The following is an 18507-nucleotide window of genomic DNA, read 5'->3' on the forward strand; positions in this document are numbered from 1 at the left end:
AACGTACGTCGGATATATCGTTCCCTGGCATCCTTTCAAGTATCTGCACACCAATAAGGAGAGCAACATATACTGGACATTTAAGGGGGAGGTTGTGTGGTTTAGTTTCTGCACTCCTTACCACTGTCTCTGGTATTGTGTTCAGCTCAATTTGAGCAATTACTACATTGTATTGCCAATCCTGTTGTACATGGTGTTTCCAGGAGCTCTTGTGACGCTTTTTATATTTGTATTTTAATAAATCCTTTTATCCAAATATCCTGTACAAGTAACTGTTTACCCAACAGTATAAAAGTGGGTGTGCGCATTTACCTGAGCTTGGTTATAGCTCCATCCCATGCGAGTAATCATTTGTACACATATATTCTGCACTGCAATAAGGTTACAGAGTTACGGTATGTGGCATATTTTTTCTTTTATATGAGGACCAAACAAGAAAAATCAGAAGATTGAAGATTTTCAGGAAGAATCCGTATATCCTTATATGAACTTTTCACACACGTTTATGCTTTATTATATATTTGTGTCACTATTTATCATTTCTATCTTGCATTTTTATCACATTTATTTCGCATTTTTTCTTTTGTGATACTATGGTATTTGTTGTTATTATAGGACTATACAGTTCACCTTGTGACCGGGTGTGCTGACGTTCGGTTTTCCATTTCTGCATTCCTGACTGTGTGGCGACTAAGAAATTCTGTTCCGCTGGTATCTGGTCATAGGAGGTGGTGAGTGCCCCAGCCATTGTGGGTGTCAGGTGCCGTTTGTATTTTATATAGTCTTTTTTGGTTATATCTATCCAGCTATGGAGGATTCTGATGCTGAGACTGTTCTAAATTCAGATTCAGATTCTTCATCCTGTGAAGAATGCGTTTTGGTCCCATTGATACAGGTCAATCAGTTTATGTCCATTATGCCATCTTAGAGCGCCTGGTTCCTCGGGCTCAGGGAACCTAGGGTCTGCTGAGCCATCCGCCTCCGGGGGCCCTGTCCCTCGAGAAGCGAGTTCCCTACCGCATCCTCCTACTACACATGCAGGTAACCCAGATGATATTTATCCCTCTATACAGGGTGGTTTGTTCCCCCTGGAGGTTGCTGCACGTTTTCGCTTTCACATATTTTTGGCGATTATTCGCCTGCAAAGTCCAGATGTTTGCGATTGTGCTTGTGCCCTATTGTCCCAGGTCTACCGGCCTTGGGGGGCCTCTATAGTTCCCTATGGGTGTGGCTGTCCCTGAGTGTTGTGCCTTTCGCTATAGAATAGCGCGTCTACGTATTTTAATTAGACATGTTTCTCTGATTTAGTTGAAGGATCAGGATTTTCTTTGGCTGGTCCTGCGAGTGTCTGGTTCTTCCTGGGCGTTAACCTACGGGTTGCCTTATATTTTCTTTTCATCCGGTTAGGATATCTTTTATTTTACTTATGTTTTCCTTCAGGAACTTCTGGGATCGATTCTATCTGGTTACTTCTATGGAAGTTGTTTAAGGACATGTTTGTCTTAGGTTTGTCTGTTATGTCCTCCCCTCTGAGGGAGGTTTTGGGCAACTTGACAGTTATGACCCCGACTGCGGCTGGTCCTGCTGGGATTCAGATCTTCTGTCTCGAGGCTTATCTGTCACTTGGCGCCTGTTCTGCCTGGCTAGTCCGGCGAGACGCTGAACGTTTACTTATTGTTTTTTGTTTGTTTTCACAAACTCAACTAAACATTCTATTATGAGGACCTGTGTGGTCCAGATGGCAGGAAGGATTGTATTAGTCCTTTTCAGCCTGCAGCCTGGTGACCGAGTCGGTGGAGTTCCACTGCATCACTCTCTTGCTTCCAATTCTTGGGGCTAGAGTTTCTCTCCTCTGGGTGAGTTTTGGGGGCTTAGCGCCTCTTGCTGCCGTTTTGGGTGGTTTTGACCTTTTACGGTATCCTAGGTCTGGTCCCTGAGGTCTCTTCTTGGGGCTCCTCTGGTTCTGTCAAGGGGTAGTCTCACCTTTTGAGGTCGGACTGTACAAATCCTCTGTCTCATGTGTCGTTTCTTCCGGAGATCTGGTTTTATATCGGATGGGGGATGTCAGTCCCGAGTTTCTGGTCGTTTTGGGGCTCAGCTCTTCCTCGCTCTGGATATTCCAGTCGGTGGTTCCCCTCAGCGTTTTTCCCTTTCGGATCCTTTTGCGGTCTGTTGGGATCTGGGGTGGGCCTGGGGTTCCCTTGTTAGCCGGTGCGGTAGTGCAGTTGGTATGTCCCTGACTACTTTCAAGCCTGTTAAACGATCCAGGATCACCGATTCAATTCCCGGCAGGGATGCCTCAGTCTTGGGTTCACCATGGTTTTACTGGTGCCCAGTTTTTCTGAGTGCCCACACTCTCTCCGACGCTACTTACCCTTATGGTTGGGTTTCCCTTGGCTTGCTGTCTTAGTCTTTTGGCTTCTGCTCTCTTTGAGGAGCTTCTGCTGCGAGGGCACCTGTTAGGTGCTAGCAAACTATTGTTTTGAGGGATTCCGCTCTTGCGTTGGTGATTTGCTCTCAGTCCCCTTGTGGCCTTGTATCCAATCACCTTCTACGGGAGACTTGTCTCCCCTTGCGGGAGTGTGGTCCCGGTTGCGTTCTCCTGTCTTCAGGAGGTTGGGACAGTGAGAGCCTTGTTCTGAGAGCACGTCTCTCTGGGTTGCTCTGTTTCACCCGGTATCTGGGTGGAGTTTTAGCAGGATCTATGGGTCTACTGCTTGTCTATGTGGTTCTGGGCACTTTCATAGTAGCTGTGCTTTTTCTCTGCTCCTGTCCTTGAGCAGGGATGGGACTTTACTATTCCCAAGTTTCAGACCTTCCTATGCTGGGCTGGTCCGGCTGTATGTTGGTGCACTGTTGCTTGTACCTAGTGTAGCGGACTTCGGCGAGTTTATGGTTCCGCTGTTTCGGCTCTGGGGCTGAGCTTGTAGCATCCTATGGGGTGCATATGGCTCCTCGTTGAGGTTCTCTCTGAGACCTCTGTGGGGATCTGGTCGTTTTTGCCTCAGTGTGTACCCCTCCGTCGGGGGGGGTTCACAACTTTGGTCTATTGGCCGTTCTTACCTCTAGCATGTCCTTTTTCTGTGTCATCTTGGATGGCTGAGTGTTCTGGACTCAGGCGTTTACTCCCCTGGGTCTGTTGCGGGAGCATTTTTCCTGAATCTTCAGTGGGCTCAGTTTGGTTTGGCCTTATGTCTGTTTTCAACTGGTTCGATGGTGGCTTGCTGTTGGGCAAGTGAGGTTCTTCCTTTCAAACTGCTGCAGCTGTTGTGCTTGTGGTGTACTAGCTAGCCTCCTGTGCCATTGCACGACGTTGGAGATATTTTTCTCTGTTCTCCTGTTAGGTCTTGGCCCTTGGAGTTCTTTGGTTCAGATGTTGCCTCCCCCTTGTTGTGTCTGATCCATTGAGCCTCGCGAGTTGGACTTGTTTGTTTTCCTTTTCGGATGGGGGTAAAACTTCCAGTTTTTCTTCTGCTCTACTTGCTTCTCCCTTATGGGAGTTGTCGGCTAGGTTTCCCTTTGTTGGTAAGGGGTGTGTGGCTGGGGACTGACTGTTGGGTGACGGTGTCTCTTGGAGGACTGTTAGCTCAATCAAGTCTTTTTGCAGTCTCTAGCCAGGCTTCTGGGCTGGCTGTTGGTCAGTGTCCTTGGCGTCCTTTTTTCCATCCTGTTTTCTCTGCTTCAGATGAAGCAGGTTTTTTTGTTGGGTAGTGGTTTCAGGCCTGGTGCCCTCAGAATGGGCCGCCTAGTGTACCCACCCGTTTTGGCATTCAGTGTCCTCTTTAGCTTGGGTATATTTGCCTCCTCCTGGTGGCCAGTTTCTTATTTCCCAAAAGTACGGAAGAAACGGAAGAAAAGGAAATTATCAGGTAAGCATAATTTATGTTTTACTCAAACTCAGATGTTTAATAATTATATTAGACATCTAAAGTTAAAATGTATAGACATTCTAGCTATTTTGAATAGAATCATTTTTGCAATACACATAAATTAGCAAAAGTGCTTGTAGTAAAAGCTATCACTTTTTCAGTAAGTGCTTTTACTGGATACCTGCACATACAGCATATCTATATATGCTCTGTGCATCACCATTTTAAACAGACTATCTGCTCAGACAGCTAATGGTGTCTTGTTACACATTAAGGGCAACATTTATCCAAGTGAGAATAAGGAAAGTCTCACATTTATCGCCAAAAAAAACCCTCACAAACGATATCACCGTATTTATAAAGGGTTATGCGGCAATAAAGTCTCAACGTTTCATGTGTGAACAATTTGACTCATGTTTATTCGCAAGTCTTTAATATATGTGAATAAGTTGTCTGTAAATGCCTATTTCTTGTATTAATCTCTATCAGAATTATAAAATGCCCATATTCATTCACAGTTCTCGCATATTTTATGAAAAGTGTCACATGTAGGTTGTGAGGTAGTGAAAGAGAGCCATATTATTGTTTTTCCAGTTAGGATGGAAAATGTGGCCGATTTCTAATGCCAGATACTGCCATTATGAAAAGAAAATGAACAAGTCCGCAAGACGTGAAGGAGATTTAAAAAATATTAATTAGAAGAATTTTAATATGTATAAAAAAGGAACAATAAAAGATCAGAAAGAAAAAGCGACTAGAAAAAGTCAAAGAATAATCTTACAGCACAAAAAACAGTTCTCTTAAAAAAACGGTCAAACAGGTTGGATAAAGAAACTTTATTAATTTAATTCCTGCACTTACATCACGTGATAACATTAATCTCTTTTAATAAGTTGAATAATTATTACAATTTCCTGTTACAAAACTAGTATATAACACATGATTAATAAATAAAGTAAATAGAGTTCTGCGACAGGACATCCGTTCACTTATCGCAATTTCCATTTGCACATAACAAGAGGTTTTTTTGATAAATATCTGTGACTTTTAATTTTTCACTTCATGCTATCTGCCGTAAATGTGCTTGCGACTTTTTAAGCGCATTTTCTTCTGTTAAGTGTGATCAGTCCACGGGTCATCATTACTTCTGGGATATTAACTGCTCCCCTACAGGAAGTGCAAGAGGATTCACCCAGCAGAGCTGCTATATAGCTCCTCCCCTCTACGTCACCTCCAGTCATTCTCTTGCACCCAACGACTAGATAGGATGTGTGAGAGGACTATGGTGATATATTTAGTTTTTATATCTTCAATCAAAAGTTTGTTATTTTATAATAGCACCGGAGTGTGTTATTCCTTCTCTGGTAGAATTTGAAGAAGAATCTACCTGAGTTTTTTCTATGATTTTAGCCGGAGTAGTTAAGATCATATTGCTGTTTCTCGGCCATCTGAGGAGAGGTAAACTTCAGATCAGGGGACAGCAGGCAGATTAATCTGCAAAGAGGTATGTAGCAGTTTATTATTTTCTGACATGGAATTGATGAGAAAATCCTGCCATACCCTTATAATGTAAACTCAGCCTTGAATGCAGTAGATGTAGCTGATATCAGGCTGTCATGTATGTATATTTTACACTTCAGTTTTCTGGGGAATGGTACTTCTCTGGTTTTTAGACTGTATACATAGACTTAACCTAATTTGCAGGGACTTGCAATAGGTTTTAAATGACAATTAATTATTGAGGTAAAACGTTTTTTTGCTGGCATGTAAAAACGTTTTTTTCTCTGAGGTACTGGGTGAAAAAATGTTTTGGGCACTATTTTTTCCACTTGGCAATAGTTTTGATTTAAATTAGAGCAGTTCACTGATCCCTCTCACTGTTATGTGTGTGGGGGAGGGGCCATTTTTGGCGCTTTTACTATGCATCAAAAAAACTCAGTCAGAGGTTCATTTTCTTCCTGCATGATCCGGTTCATCTCTACAGAGTTCAGGGATCTCCAAAGCCTTTTTTGAGGGAAGTAATCATTCACAGCAGAGCTGTGCTGATTGTATTGACTGTGATAAAAAAAAAAACGTTTATTTGTGTATTTTTTTCTGCTGCCTGGGTTAGTTATCATTGCTGAGGGGAACAATCTTTTGCTAAAACTGTATATTCTGACAAAGATTGATGCTATAACTTAATTATTTTAACTGTTATAATTTTTTTCTGTGCTTCTTAAAGGCACAGTTCGTTTTCATATTATTTGTAAATTACTTTGAAAAGTATTTCCAAGTTGCTGTTTATTTGCTAGTGTGTTAAACATGTCTGATTCAGAGGAATATCTCTGTGCTATATGTGTTAATGCCAAAGTGGAGCCCAATAGAAATTTATGTACTAGATGTATTGATGCTACTTTAAAAAACAGTCAATCTGTACAAATTGAACATATTTCACCAAACAACGAGGGGAGAGTTATGCCGACTAACTCGCCTCACGTGTCAGTACCTGCATCTCCTGCTCAGGAGGTGCGTGATATTGTAGCGCCGAGTACATCTGGGCGGCCATTACAAATCACATTACAAGATATGGCTACTGTTATGACTGAAGTTTTGGCTAAACTACCAGAACTAAGAGGTAAACGTGATCACTCTGGGGTGAGAACAGAGTGCGCTGATAATGCAAGGGCCATGTCTGATACTGCGTCACAGTTTGCAGAACGTGAAGACGGAGAGCTTCATTCTGTGGGTGACGGTTCTGATCCAAATAAACTGGACTCAGACATTTCAAATTTTAAATTTAAGCTTGAGAACCTCCGTGTGTTACTAGGGGAGGTATTAGCGGCTCTGAATGATTGTAACACAGTTGCAATCCCAGAGAAAATGTGTAGGTTGGATAAATATTTTGCGGTACCGACGAGTACTGACGTTTTTCCTATACCTAAGAGACTTACTGACATTGTTACTAAGGAGTGGGATAGACCCGGTGTGCCTTTCTCACCCCCTCCTATATTCAGAAAGATGTTTCCAATAGACGCCGCCACACGGGACTTATGGCAAATGGTCCCTAAGGTGGAGGGAGCAGTTTCTACTTTAGCTAAGCGTACCACTATCCCAGTGGAGGATAGCTGTGCTTTTTCAGATCCAATGGATAAAAAATTAGAGGGTTACCTTAAGAAAATGTTTGTTCAACAAGGGTTTATATTGCAACCTCTTGCATGTATTGCGCCTGTCACGGCTGCAGCAGCATTTTGGTTTGAGTCTCTGGAAGAGACACTTCAATCATCCACACTAGATGACATCACACACAAACTTAAATTCCTTAAGTTAGCTAATTCATTTATTTCAGATGCCGTAGTACATTTAACTAAACTTGCGGCTAAAAATTCAGGATTCGCCATTCAGGCACGCAGAGCTCTGTGGCTGAAATCCTGGTCAGCTGATGTTACGTCTAAATCTAAATTGCTTAATATTCCTTTCAAAGGGCAGACCTTATTCGGGCCCGGCTTGAAAGAGATTATTGCTGACATTACAGGAGGTAAAGGTCATGCCCTGCCTCAGGACAAGGCCAAAGCCAAGGCTAGACAGTCCAATTTTCGTTCCTTTCGTAATTTCAAAGCAGGAGCAGCATCAACTTCCTCTGCACCAAAACAGGAAGGAGCTGTTGCTCGCTACAGACAAGGCTGGAAACCTAACCAGTCCTGGAACAGGGGCAAACAGGCCAGAAAACCTGCTGCTGCCCCTAAGACAGCATGAATTGAGGGCCCCCGATCCGGGACCGGATCTAGTGGGGGGCAGACTTTCCCTCTTCGCCCAGGCTTGGGCAAGAGATGTTCAGGATCCCTGGGCGTTAGAGATCATATCTCAGGGATACCTTCTGGACTTCAAATCCTCTCCCCCAAGAGGGAGATTTCATCTGTCAAGGTTGTCAACAAACCTAACAAAGAAGGAAGCGTTTCTACGCTGCGTACAAGATCTTTTATTAATGGGAGTGATCCATCCAGTTCCGCGGTCGGAACAAGGACAAGGGTTTTACTCAAATCTGTTTGTAGTTCCCAAGAAAGAGGGAACCTTCAGGCCAATCTTGGATTTAAAGATCCTAAACAAATTCCTAAGAGTTCCATCGTTCAAGATGGAAACTATTCGAACAATTTTGCCCATGATCCAAGAGGGTCAGTACATGACCACAGTGGATTTAAAGGATGCTTACCTTCACATACCGATTCACAGAAGTCATTACCGGTATCTAAGGTTTGCCTTTTTAGACAGGCATTACCAGTTTGTAGCTCTTCCATTCGGACTGGCTACGGCTCCAAGAATCTTCACAAAGGTTCTGGGCACTCTTCTGGCGGTACTAAGACCGCAAGGAATTTCAGTAGCTCCGTACTTAGACGACATACTGATACAAGCTTCAAGCTTTCAAACTGCCAAATCTCATACAGAGATAGTACTGGCATTTCTAAGGTCGCATGGATGGAAAGTGAACGAAGAGAAAAGTTCTCTCTTTCCACTCACAAGAGTTCCCTTCCTGGGGACTCTGATAGATTCTGTAGAAATGAAGATTTACCTGACAGAGGACAGGTTAACAAAACTTCAAAATGCATGCCGTGTCCTTCATTCCATTCAACACCCGTCAGTAGCTCAATGCATGGAGGTAATCGGACTAATGGTAGCAGCAATGGACATAGTTCCTTTTGCACGCCTACATCTCAGACCACTGCAACTGTGCATGCTAAGTCAGTGGAATGGGGATTACTCAGATTTGTCCCCCACTCTAAATCTGAATCAAGAGACCAGAAATTCTCTTCTATGGTGGCTTTATCGGCCACATCTGTCCAGGGGAATGCCATTCAGCAGGCCAGACTGGTCAATTGTAACAACAGACGCCAGCCTACTAGGTTGGGGCGCTGTCTGGAATTCTCTGAAGGCTCAGGGACTATGGAATCAGGAGGAGAGTCTCCTTCCAATAAACATTCTGAAATTGAGAGCAGTCCTCAATGCTCTTCTGGCTTGGCCCCAGTTAACAACTCGGGGGTTCATCAGGTTCCAGTCGGACAACATCACGACTGTAGCTTATATCAACCATCAGGGAGGGACAAGAAGCTCCCTAGCAATGATGGAAGTATCGAAGATAATTCGCTGGGCAGAGTCTCACTCTTGCCACCTGTCTGCAATCCACATCCCGGGAGTGGAGAACTGGGAGGCGGATTTCTTAAGTCGTCAGACTTTTCATCCGGGGGAGTGGGAACTTCATCCAGAGGTCTTTGCCCAAATACTTCGACGTTGGGGCAAACCAGAGATAGATCTCCTGGCGTCTCGACAGAACGCCAAGCTTCCGCGCTACGGGTCCAGATCCAGGGATCCGGGAGCGGTCCTGATAGATGCCTTGACAGCACCATGGACCTTCAGGATGGCTTATGTGTTTCCACCTTTCCCGATGCTTCCTCGATTGATTGCCAGAATCAAACAGGAGAAAGCATCAGTGATTCTAATAGCGCCTGCATGGCCACGCAGGACTTGGTATGCAGATCTGGTGGACATGTCATTCTGTCCACCTTGGTCGTTACCTCTGAAACAGGACCTTCTGATTCAGGGTCCTTTCAAACATCAAAATCTAACTTCTCTGAAGCTGACTGCTTGGAAATTGAACGCTTGATCTTATCAAAGCGTGGTTTTTCTGAGTCAGTTATTGATACCTTAATACAGGCTAGGAAGCCTGTTACCAGAAAGATTTACCATAAAATATGGCGTAAATACCTATATTGGTGCGAATCCAAAGGTTACTCTTGGAGTAAGGTTAGGATTCCTAGGATATTGTCTTTTCTACAAGAAGGTTTAGAAAAGGGGTTATCCGCTAGTTCCTTAAAGGGACAGATCTCAGTTCTGTCCATTCTGTTACACAAGCGTCTGTCAGAAGTTCCAGACGTTCAGGCCTTTTGTCAGGCTTTGGCCAGGATTAAACCTGTGTTTAAAGCTGTGGCTCCACCATGGAGTTTAAACCTTGTTCTTAACGTTTTACAGGGCGTTCCGTTTGAACCCCTTCATTCCATTGATATAAAGTTGTTATCTTGGAAAGTTCTATTTTTAATGGCTATTTCCTCGGCTCGAAGAGTCTCTGAGTTATCAGCCTTACATTGTGATTCTCCTTATTTGATTTTTCACTCGGATAAGGTAGTTCTGCGTACTAAACCTGGGTTCTTACCTAAGGTAGTCACTAACAGGAATATCAATCAGGAGATTGTTGTTCCATCCTTGTGCCCAAATCCTTCTTCGAGGAAGGAACGTCTTTTGCACAATCTGGATGTAGTTCGTGCCCTTAAATTTTATTTACAGGCAACTAAAGATTTTCGACAAACGTCTTCCCTGTTTGTCGTTTACTCTGGTCAGAGGAGAGGTCAAAAAGCTTCTGCTACCTCTCTCTCTTTTTGGCTTCGTAGCATAATTCATTTAGCTTATGAGACTGCTGGACAGCAGCCTCCTGAAAGAATTACAGCTCATTCCACTAGAGCTGTGGCTTCCACTTGGGCCTTTAAGAATGAGGCCTCTGTTGAACAGATTTGCAAGGCTGCAACTTGGTCTTCGCTTCATACTTTTTCCAAATTTTACAAATTTGACACTTTTGCTTCTTCGGAGGCTATTTTTGGGAGAAAGGTTCTTCAGGCAGTGGTTCCTTCTGTATAAAGAGCCTGCCTATCCCTCCCGTCATCCGTGTACTTTTGCTTTGGTATTGGTATCCCAGAAGTAATGATGACCCGTGGACTGATCACACTTAACAGAAGGAAACATAATTTATGCTTACCTGATAAATTCCTTTCTTCTGTAGTGTGATCAGTCCACGGCCCGCCCTGTTTTTTTAAGGCAGGTAAATATTTTTTAAATTATACTCCAGTCACCACTACACCCTTGGCTTCTCCTTTCTCGTTAGTCCTTGGTCGAATGACTGGAGGTGACGTAGAGGGGAGGAGCTATATAGCAGCTCTGCTGGGTGAATCCTCTTGCACTTCCTGTAGGGGAGCAGTTAATATCCCAGAAGTAATGATGACCCGTGGACTGATCACACTACAGAAGAAAGGAATTTATCAGGTAAGCATAAATTATGTTTTTTCATAGTTTGATTAATTTTGTGCTAAGGATGCCGAATGTTATTTGATATAAGCCACCGCCGGCTCTCCAAGTAGACACACTGTTTAAAGAAACTCATGTGCACAGCATATCTAAATATGCTTCATGCAGACATCCCAACTCTCCCAGAAGCTCCGGGAGTCTCCCGCATTGAAATAGTGGCTACCTGACACCCGCAAATTTAACACAAGATCCGGGAAAGAGCAGTGCCAGAGAAAATAAAGTTTGTGCCTGCACTTTTCATTTCTACCTTTTGGTGTCACTGTTCCGTTATAGCTCAATTTAAATAGTTACTGCGTTCATCTCTGGACTTCTTTCTCCCACTTCCTGAACTCTAGTGCGGTGCGAGACATAACAGATCTGATGAAGGTGAGATGTGCAGACTCCCATACTGTATTTTGTGCCAGACTCCCATGCTGTATATTGTGCCAGATTCCCGTGCTGTATATTGTGCCAGACTCCCGTGCTGTATAGCTATAAAATGGTTATATAGATATTTATACATGCAAAGTTCATCTTGTCTTTAGATGGGTATTTCGCCCCCCCCACATGTGCCTGTGCACATTAAGAGCCCTCACTGATTTAACGATAGAATTTACTAGAAGAATTTTTGCTAATACAAGTATACTGCAAATAAAAAAATGCTTTTAGGAAAAAAAGTATTTATTTTGCATTTTTGCTGGAATGTCTCTTTTGAATAACCTGTACATATAAAAAAAACACTCCAGTTTACTTTGGTTATAAAATGTACCAGTTTCTTTTGGCAAGCTGTATTGAATCTTGGCTCATTTTCATGAGGGTATACTAGGGTTGGATCAGGTGTGTACAGGTTGTTGACAAATTTTATATCAAACTTAGGAACCACCCAGAAGTTTTAAATGGATATGAGACCCGATTGTGTTCTTTTGTGATTCAGACAGCGCATATCATTTTTTTAAAAAGTTTCCAATTTACTTCTATTATCAAATTTGCTTTGTTTCCATGATATTCTGTGTTGATGAGATACCTAGGTAGGTATCTGTAGCATTACATGGCAGGAAATAGTTCTGCCATCTAGTGCTCTTGCAAATAGATAACATTCTTGCAAAACTGCTGCCATATAGTGCTCCAGAAATGGGCTGGCTCCTAAGCATATGTTCCTTTTTTTTTACAAAAGATACAAAGAGAACGAAGAAAAATTGATAATGGAAGTAAATTAGAAAGTTGTTTGTAATCTCTATTTGAATTATGAAAGAGATAACATGTGGGTTTCATAGCCCTTTAAGGAGTCAGCTACTATTGTAGGTGCCAATCAAGGTCTTCTGGGATTTGTCAACTCACATTCTACTCTATTCATTATCTGTTTTATTGTTTCAATAATCTCATACTGAAATATAATGTCTATAAATGACAAGATTTTTACTAGCTGCATTATTTGTAGCTTTAATATGTAAAGAATGGTGTATATAAATTGTGTGTATGTATATATGTGTGTGTGTGTGTATATGTGTATATATATATATATATATATATATATATATATATATATATATATATATATATATATGCAATATGCTTTCATTATGTATTTTGTCCCCTTTTTCTATAATTACATTATAATATTGTGAGCTTTTCAGTTCCTGTTTGAAATGGAAATGCAAAACACTGTTATATGCCACACAGCCATTGGCAGCACACTCTAGTGTCCTATTTTATAACTGTCTCTAATTGGTTACAGCAGAGAAGGTAACCTAAGTTACAACATGGCAGCTCCCATTGTTTTATAGACTCTAAAACTTTACACCTATTTTGTCAATATTTAAACAGCTAATAAAACTAACAATTACATCTACATGTTATTCGTAGACTAATCTTTTCTTTAAAGGGACAGTATACACCAATTTTAGACACTACTATAAAGAAGAATATGCACAGGTACTGATCTAAAACATTAAGTATAAAAACTTTTAAAAACTTACTTAGAAGCTCCAAGTTTAGCGCTGTTGATGAGGCACCTACTTAAAGGGGCTGGGTAAAAAAAAAAGTAGCAGATACTCCCCACCTTCCCCCTTCCCTGCATATGCAAAGACAGAAAACATAAACAGGAACCTGCATGAGTCTGTATACATCAGTATACATCTGACACTGTGGGGTTTGGTTATGAGTCTGAAAATCAGCACAATGTTCCAAAAACAATAAGCAAAACTAAACATTTTTATAAAAACACTACCAAATGGGCTATATAAGTGGATCATCCACAAAACATTTATGAAAAGGAAACATCTTGTCTAATGTCCCTTTAAATGAATCATTCTATCTAGCATTTATTTAGCGTTTCATGTCCTTTTAAAGTCAGTGTTTAAAAAAACGCAAATTATTTTTTTTTTTCAGAAATTGCTTTTATTATCATATGTAACATATAACATATTGTGCTTGCATATTTTGCACATCATAACAGAAAGATAAATTATACAATGCAAAAAAAAAAACTAAAAATAAAAATAATAAATTTAAACAGTAAAGTCTGTGGTCCATTCTTGTTTTCCTGAAAACTTTGTATGAATTATTATCAGATATAAAAGGACAACAAATAGATATAAACTAAGAATAGTTGACTTGTACATTCAAAACTTCAACATCTCTCCTAAATCAGTAACTCTCCTGATATGGTCTGTGTTGGTATACTATTAGCTTGTCTTTGGCTATTTAGCTTGTACACCAGGATTGATATGGGGCCTGACAGTTGTTATGGTGTTGGCTTGCTCTCTGTGTTTTGCTTCTGTGTACATTATCCAAGGTTCCCATATTTCTATGAATGTGTCTTTAGTTGCCATTAAATCCGCTACTGAACTAGACATTTTGTATAAATACTCTATTTTTTGTTGAATTATGTAGAACCCTGGTGGTTCATTTTTCCAGTATCTAGCAAGGCATAATCTCGTGGCTGTACATAATTGAGCAATTAATTTATTTTGTTTTGGTAGGAATCCTCTCATTGGGAGGTGTAGCAAAGCATGTTCCGGTAATAATGTTACTTCTCTGTCATATATGTCTTGCAATAATTTGTTTGTTTCTTGCCATAAGTGTTGTATTTTTTCACAGTGCCACCACATATGCATATAGGTGCCAATCTCTCCGCATCCTCTGAAACATAAATTACTATTTTGGTTTCCTATCTTATGTAGTCTAGTGGGGTATAAATACCATCTATAGGCTGATTTTAGGTAATTTTCCTGTAATGCGGAGTTAATCGTGAACTTTGTACCCTGTCTGAGTGTCTGAATCCAGTCTGTAATTGCCCATTCCTTTCCTAAATCAGCTTTCCATTTGTCCATTGTTGATGTTTTGTTCGTGTTATTATTTATATTGAATATTAGGTATAATTTAGTTATGGAGCCTTTTGGCCTAGTTTTAGAAAGACATATGGATTCAAAGCGGGTGGTAACGCGTGTGGTTGATGTACCCATAATTTCATGTACTCTAGAGCGTAACTGGAAGTAGTGGTACCACGTATGTGTGTATACAGGGTCTAGTTCATTGTATTGGTTATGTGTCATGAATGTCCCATTAATGAGGGTGTCTGCTATCCTGTACAGTCCTCTGTTAGCCCATTTATCCTGTACTATCTTATCTATGGAGGAGTTGAGATCAATTAGAGGGGTTATCGGGGATTTGGTGTTTGTGATTTGATAATAATGTGTTAATTTGTCCCAGATATATAATGTGTGTGTAATGGATATGAATCGCTTCCCCTGCTGGGGCCTGCTTTGTTTTGTGGACCATAGAAGTTTGGCTATATTATTAACTCCTATTATGTTAGCTTCTAATTGCACCCATTGTATGTTTTTATCTCTTGTACACCATAAAGCTGTTTGTGCCATTCTGGCGGCGTTGTAATATATCATCAGATGGGGTATACCCATTCCTCCCCCGTCTCTATGTCTGGTCATAATATGCTTGTTAATCCTCGCTTTTTTATTTTGCCAAATAAAAGAGAGAATATCGTTTTGTAAACTATGTAATTCCCTTATTGGGATGGATATAGGTAAAGATCTGAACAGGTAAAGAAGTTTTGGTAGGATTGTCATTTTAGATACTATAATCCTTCCCAGGAATGATATTTTGTATTTTGTCCATTTGGACATAAGTTGCTGTATTTGTGCGAATAGGGGTTTGTAATTATATTTAAAAAGTGCATAGACATCAGTCATGATGTGAATTCCCAAGTATTTTATAGTTTTGCTTGCCCATTTAAAGGAGAAATTAGCCTCTAACAATTTTTTAGTATGCGATGGTAGATGGATTCCTATGGCTTCGCATTTATCTTCATTTATTTTATATCCTGACACCGCTCCAAACTGTTGTAGGATATTATATAAGGGTGGTAAAGAAAGTGTGGGTTTTGTAAGGGTTAAAATGACATCATCTGCAAATAATGCAAGTTTATATATTGTATTAGTTACTTTAATTCCTGAGATATCTGTACATTCCCTAATTTTAAGTGCTAGGGGTTCTATGCACAAGGCAAACAACAGTGGGGAGAGGGGGCATCCTTGTCTTGTTCCATTTCGGATTGGTATTGATTTAGAGTTATATCCTGCTAGTCTAATATAAAAACGCAAATTATTTTAACATATAAGTATTAAACGTCCAGAGTGATTCTTAAATTAAAGGATATATAAAACAGGTTGAGTATTACAGCTTATTTTTCTTGGAGAAACATGGAGATCACAAAAAGAAAAAAAGTTATATTTTTACAATATATTATTCTGTAGGCCACAGGAAATATACTTATACTACAGAGCTCTAATACAGTGCGCTGTGTCACCCCCTGGGTGCAGAGACAATCTGGAACCACCATGTGATCAAATAATTAATAAAATAAACAAACTAAAAGCAAGCACAATCCATTCCAAATTAAATGATCAAACAGCTGCCAGCCAGTACGCACACGTGTAAATAAGCATCTAGTTACTCCCAAATAAGTTACCCTCTCACGTTCAGATAGATCAGTGGCTAAGTTCTGTTGCGCAGTGAATTAGAACCCAATTCAATGCAATGACATTTAAAAGCACAAGAGACTAAAAATCGATGGGTTTGTATAATCACGCAAACATAAAAAGATTCACTTTTCAAAAGTTAACATTTTATAGCCTTCAGCTTTTGCAGATGGAGTAATACATGACAAAGGTTACATCACTTTTGAATCACAACATATTTTCTTACACGGCCATTATTAATTTTAATCACGTTCTTAACATTTGTTGTTATGAAGCTGAACAAAAAGGTGTTATGTTATCGGTGTAACATTTCCATGTAAAGTCTAATATTAAATAAATATATCTCAAAGAAATTTTTCCTAGCACATTTCTTTAGGATAACATCCTTTTATTGCAGAGACAAAAGATAAAACAAACAGCTATGTTTCAGGCCTACATAGCCCATATTCATGCTGTAGAGTACAGGTAACAACCTTAATTTATAGCACCTGTGGTGAACTGTTTAACCCTTACTTGTCATATATATATCTTCTCTGTTCCCGTGCACTCAGTGTATCTGGATCTATGCTGGCTCTACAGTGCTGTACCTACCTTTTTGTTTTTAGATATATAGATATTTATATTATTATATACTGCCGAGCTTTCAGGTAAACATTTCATATGTATTTAAGCAATAAAAAAAGAAATTTGAAATCTGTTATTGTATATAATGCAGTCTCTACTGGGAGGGAAAATTACATGTTTCAACAAAAATATTTTTTTCCCATCCTGTTCCTAGCTATAACCTGCCCAGAACCAGAAGTTCCCAATTCAGAAAGAGTGACGGGTGTTTCTGGTCCGTACATAGTAAACTCTCAGGTGTCATTTAAATGTAAGAGCAATTTCACCATGAAAGGATCCAACTCTTCAACATGCGGTATTACTGGTCAGTGGGCGCCACCGTTACCTGAATGCCTAAGTAAGTCTCAATGTTTTATTTCTATAAGGTTTCTTATGTAGAATGGGGGTATTCCAGTCTGCTGGAGTTTGTTGTGCAGTCCATCAGTTTGCTATGAGAAAACTTAATATTCCATTCAGATTTTTTTGGCATAATTCTGTGCCAAATACCACACTCCAGCGGCCCACTTCAAAAGTAACTTTTGTGAGCTAATGGTGTGAACCGTTCACCAATCAGCGCTCTAGCTACAATAAAAGTGCCATACGGCTAGAGCGCTGATTGGAGAACAGTTATAACAGTTGGCTCCCAAAACAAAATTACTTTTGAAGTGGGCAGCCACTGGGCGGGGTATTAGAATGACACAGCTACAGTAGATTATAAAGTGAGTTACAGCGCAACTTCATTACAATTAAACTCTATTTCAAATATTGCTAACATTCCGGATCTGATTATACAAAGGGGAAAAGTTTACTATCACTTTAAGAAAACGTATTTTCTCAGGTGTTTTGTAGGGGGCTTTAACAGGGATTTTACCTTTTTTCAGAATTGCTTCTACCACCAATCTGAATATTGTATTTTGTTTATAAATAGTTATTGATATTCTTAGAATTTTCAGGTAAAATGTTTAAAATATATTTCCATCTAAAGGGGAGGAGAGTCCACGGCTTCATTCATTACTAGTGGGAATTAAGAACCTGGCCACCAGGAGGAGGCAAAGACAACCCAGCCAAAGGCTTAAATACCTCCCCCACTCCCCTCACCCCCCAGTCATTCTTTGCCTTTCGTCATTGGAGGTGGCAGAGAGGTGCGGGAATATCGGAGGTCTCTTATGAGGGGTTCTACCCTTCGCTATGGGACAGGAATTTAAGTAGCCCTTTAAGCTTCTCAACTTGAGGGCCTGGGTGAACATTAGAGTCCGGAGATGCAAGGGGAGATTCCTTTTGCGACACCATCCCAGCTCATATTAACCGCTCCTTTGACGAGTTTCACAGATTGCTTCCTTCTCTCAAGTCCATGTCAGGGACGCAGCTACTACCTGTCACACTTGAAGGGCCGTTTTCCTGTTCCACAGCGTAGATTCTGGTAAGATCGTTTCATTTTTACATAATAACACAGAAGTCAGGGCCACAGTGTGGCGCCTTTATCTTTATAGAATCAAGGGGTAATATTCCTATGAGGGGATTATTGAGCAGGGGGGGTATGTACATAAGTTTATTATGTGATTGCTGCGTTAGGTGCAAGGACGCGGCTATGGCATTTTTGTGGAACTGACAGGTTCTCTTCCAGAGTTTTGCATGGTCCTTTTTGGTGCGCTCTCTCATCGGCAGGGGCAGTCCTGCGTAGTCATCCTAGTGACCGGGTGGGACTTCTTCACTTTCGGTCTGATCTTCGATGGAGGAGACAGTGGTTTCTGAGTCTGGGTCATAGGAGGTGGTGAGTCCCCCCGGCCATTGGTGGTTATAAAGGTGCCTGTTCTATTCATTTTTTTAAAAAGCTATGGAGGATTCTGACGAGCTAGAGGGTACTCCCTCTTTAACTAAGTCTTATACCTGTGTTTATTGTGAGGTTTTGGTAGACCAGCCTGCGCAACTGTGTTCCACATGCCTTGAGAAGGCTACGACTT

At 40.7% G+C, this 18507-nt stretch overlaps 1 protein-coding gene across 4 annotated transcripts in view; it reads left to right on the forward strand.

Annotated features, from left to right (window-relative positions):
• The window catches only part of LOC128653411 (membrane cofactor protein), a 226810-nt gene that overhangs the window by 124137 nt on the left and 84166 nt on the right, over positions 1-18507 (forward strand). For all 4 annotated transcript variants that reach the window (XM_053706676.1, XM_053706678.1, XM_053706679.1 and 1 more), the window contains exon 8: positions 16725-16904. In XM_053706676.1, the coding sequence (XP_053562651.1) occupies positions 16725-16904 (180 nt within the window). The remainder of the gene's footprint in view (positions 1-16724; positions 16905-18507) is intronic.

Source organism: Bombina bombina, chromosome 3 (genome assembly GCF_027579735.1).
Source record: "Bombina bombina isolate aBomBom1 chromosome 3, aBomBom1.pri, whole genome shotgun sequence".
In the NCBI taxonomy this organism is placed as follows: Eukaryota; Metazoa; Chordata; class Amphibia; order Anura; family Bombinatoridae; genus Bombina; species Bombina bombina.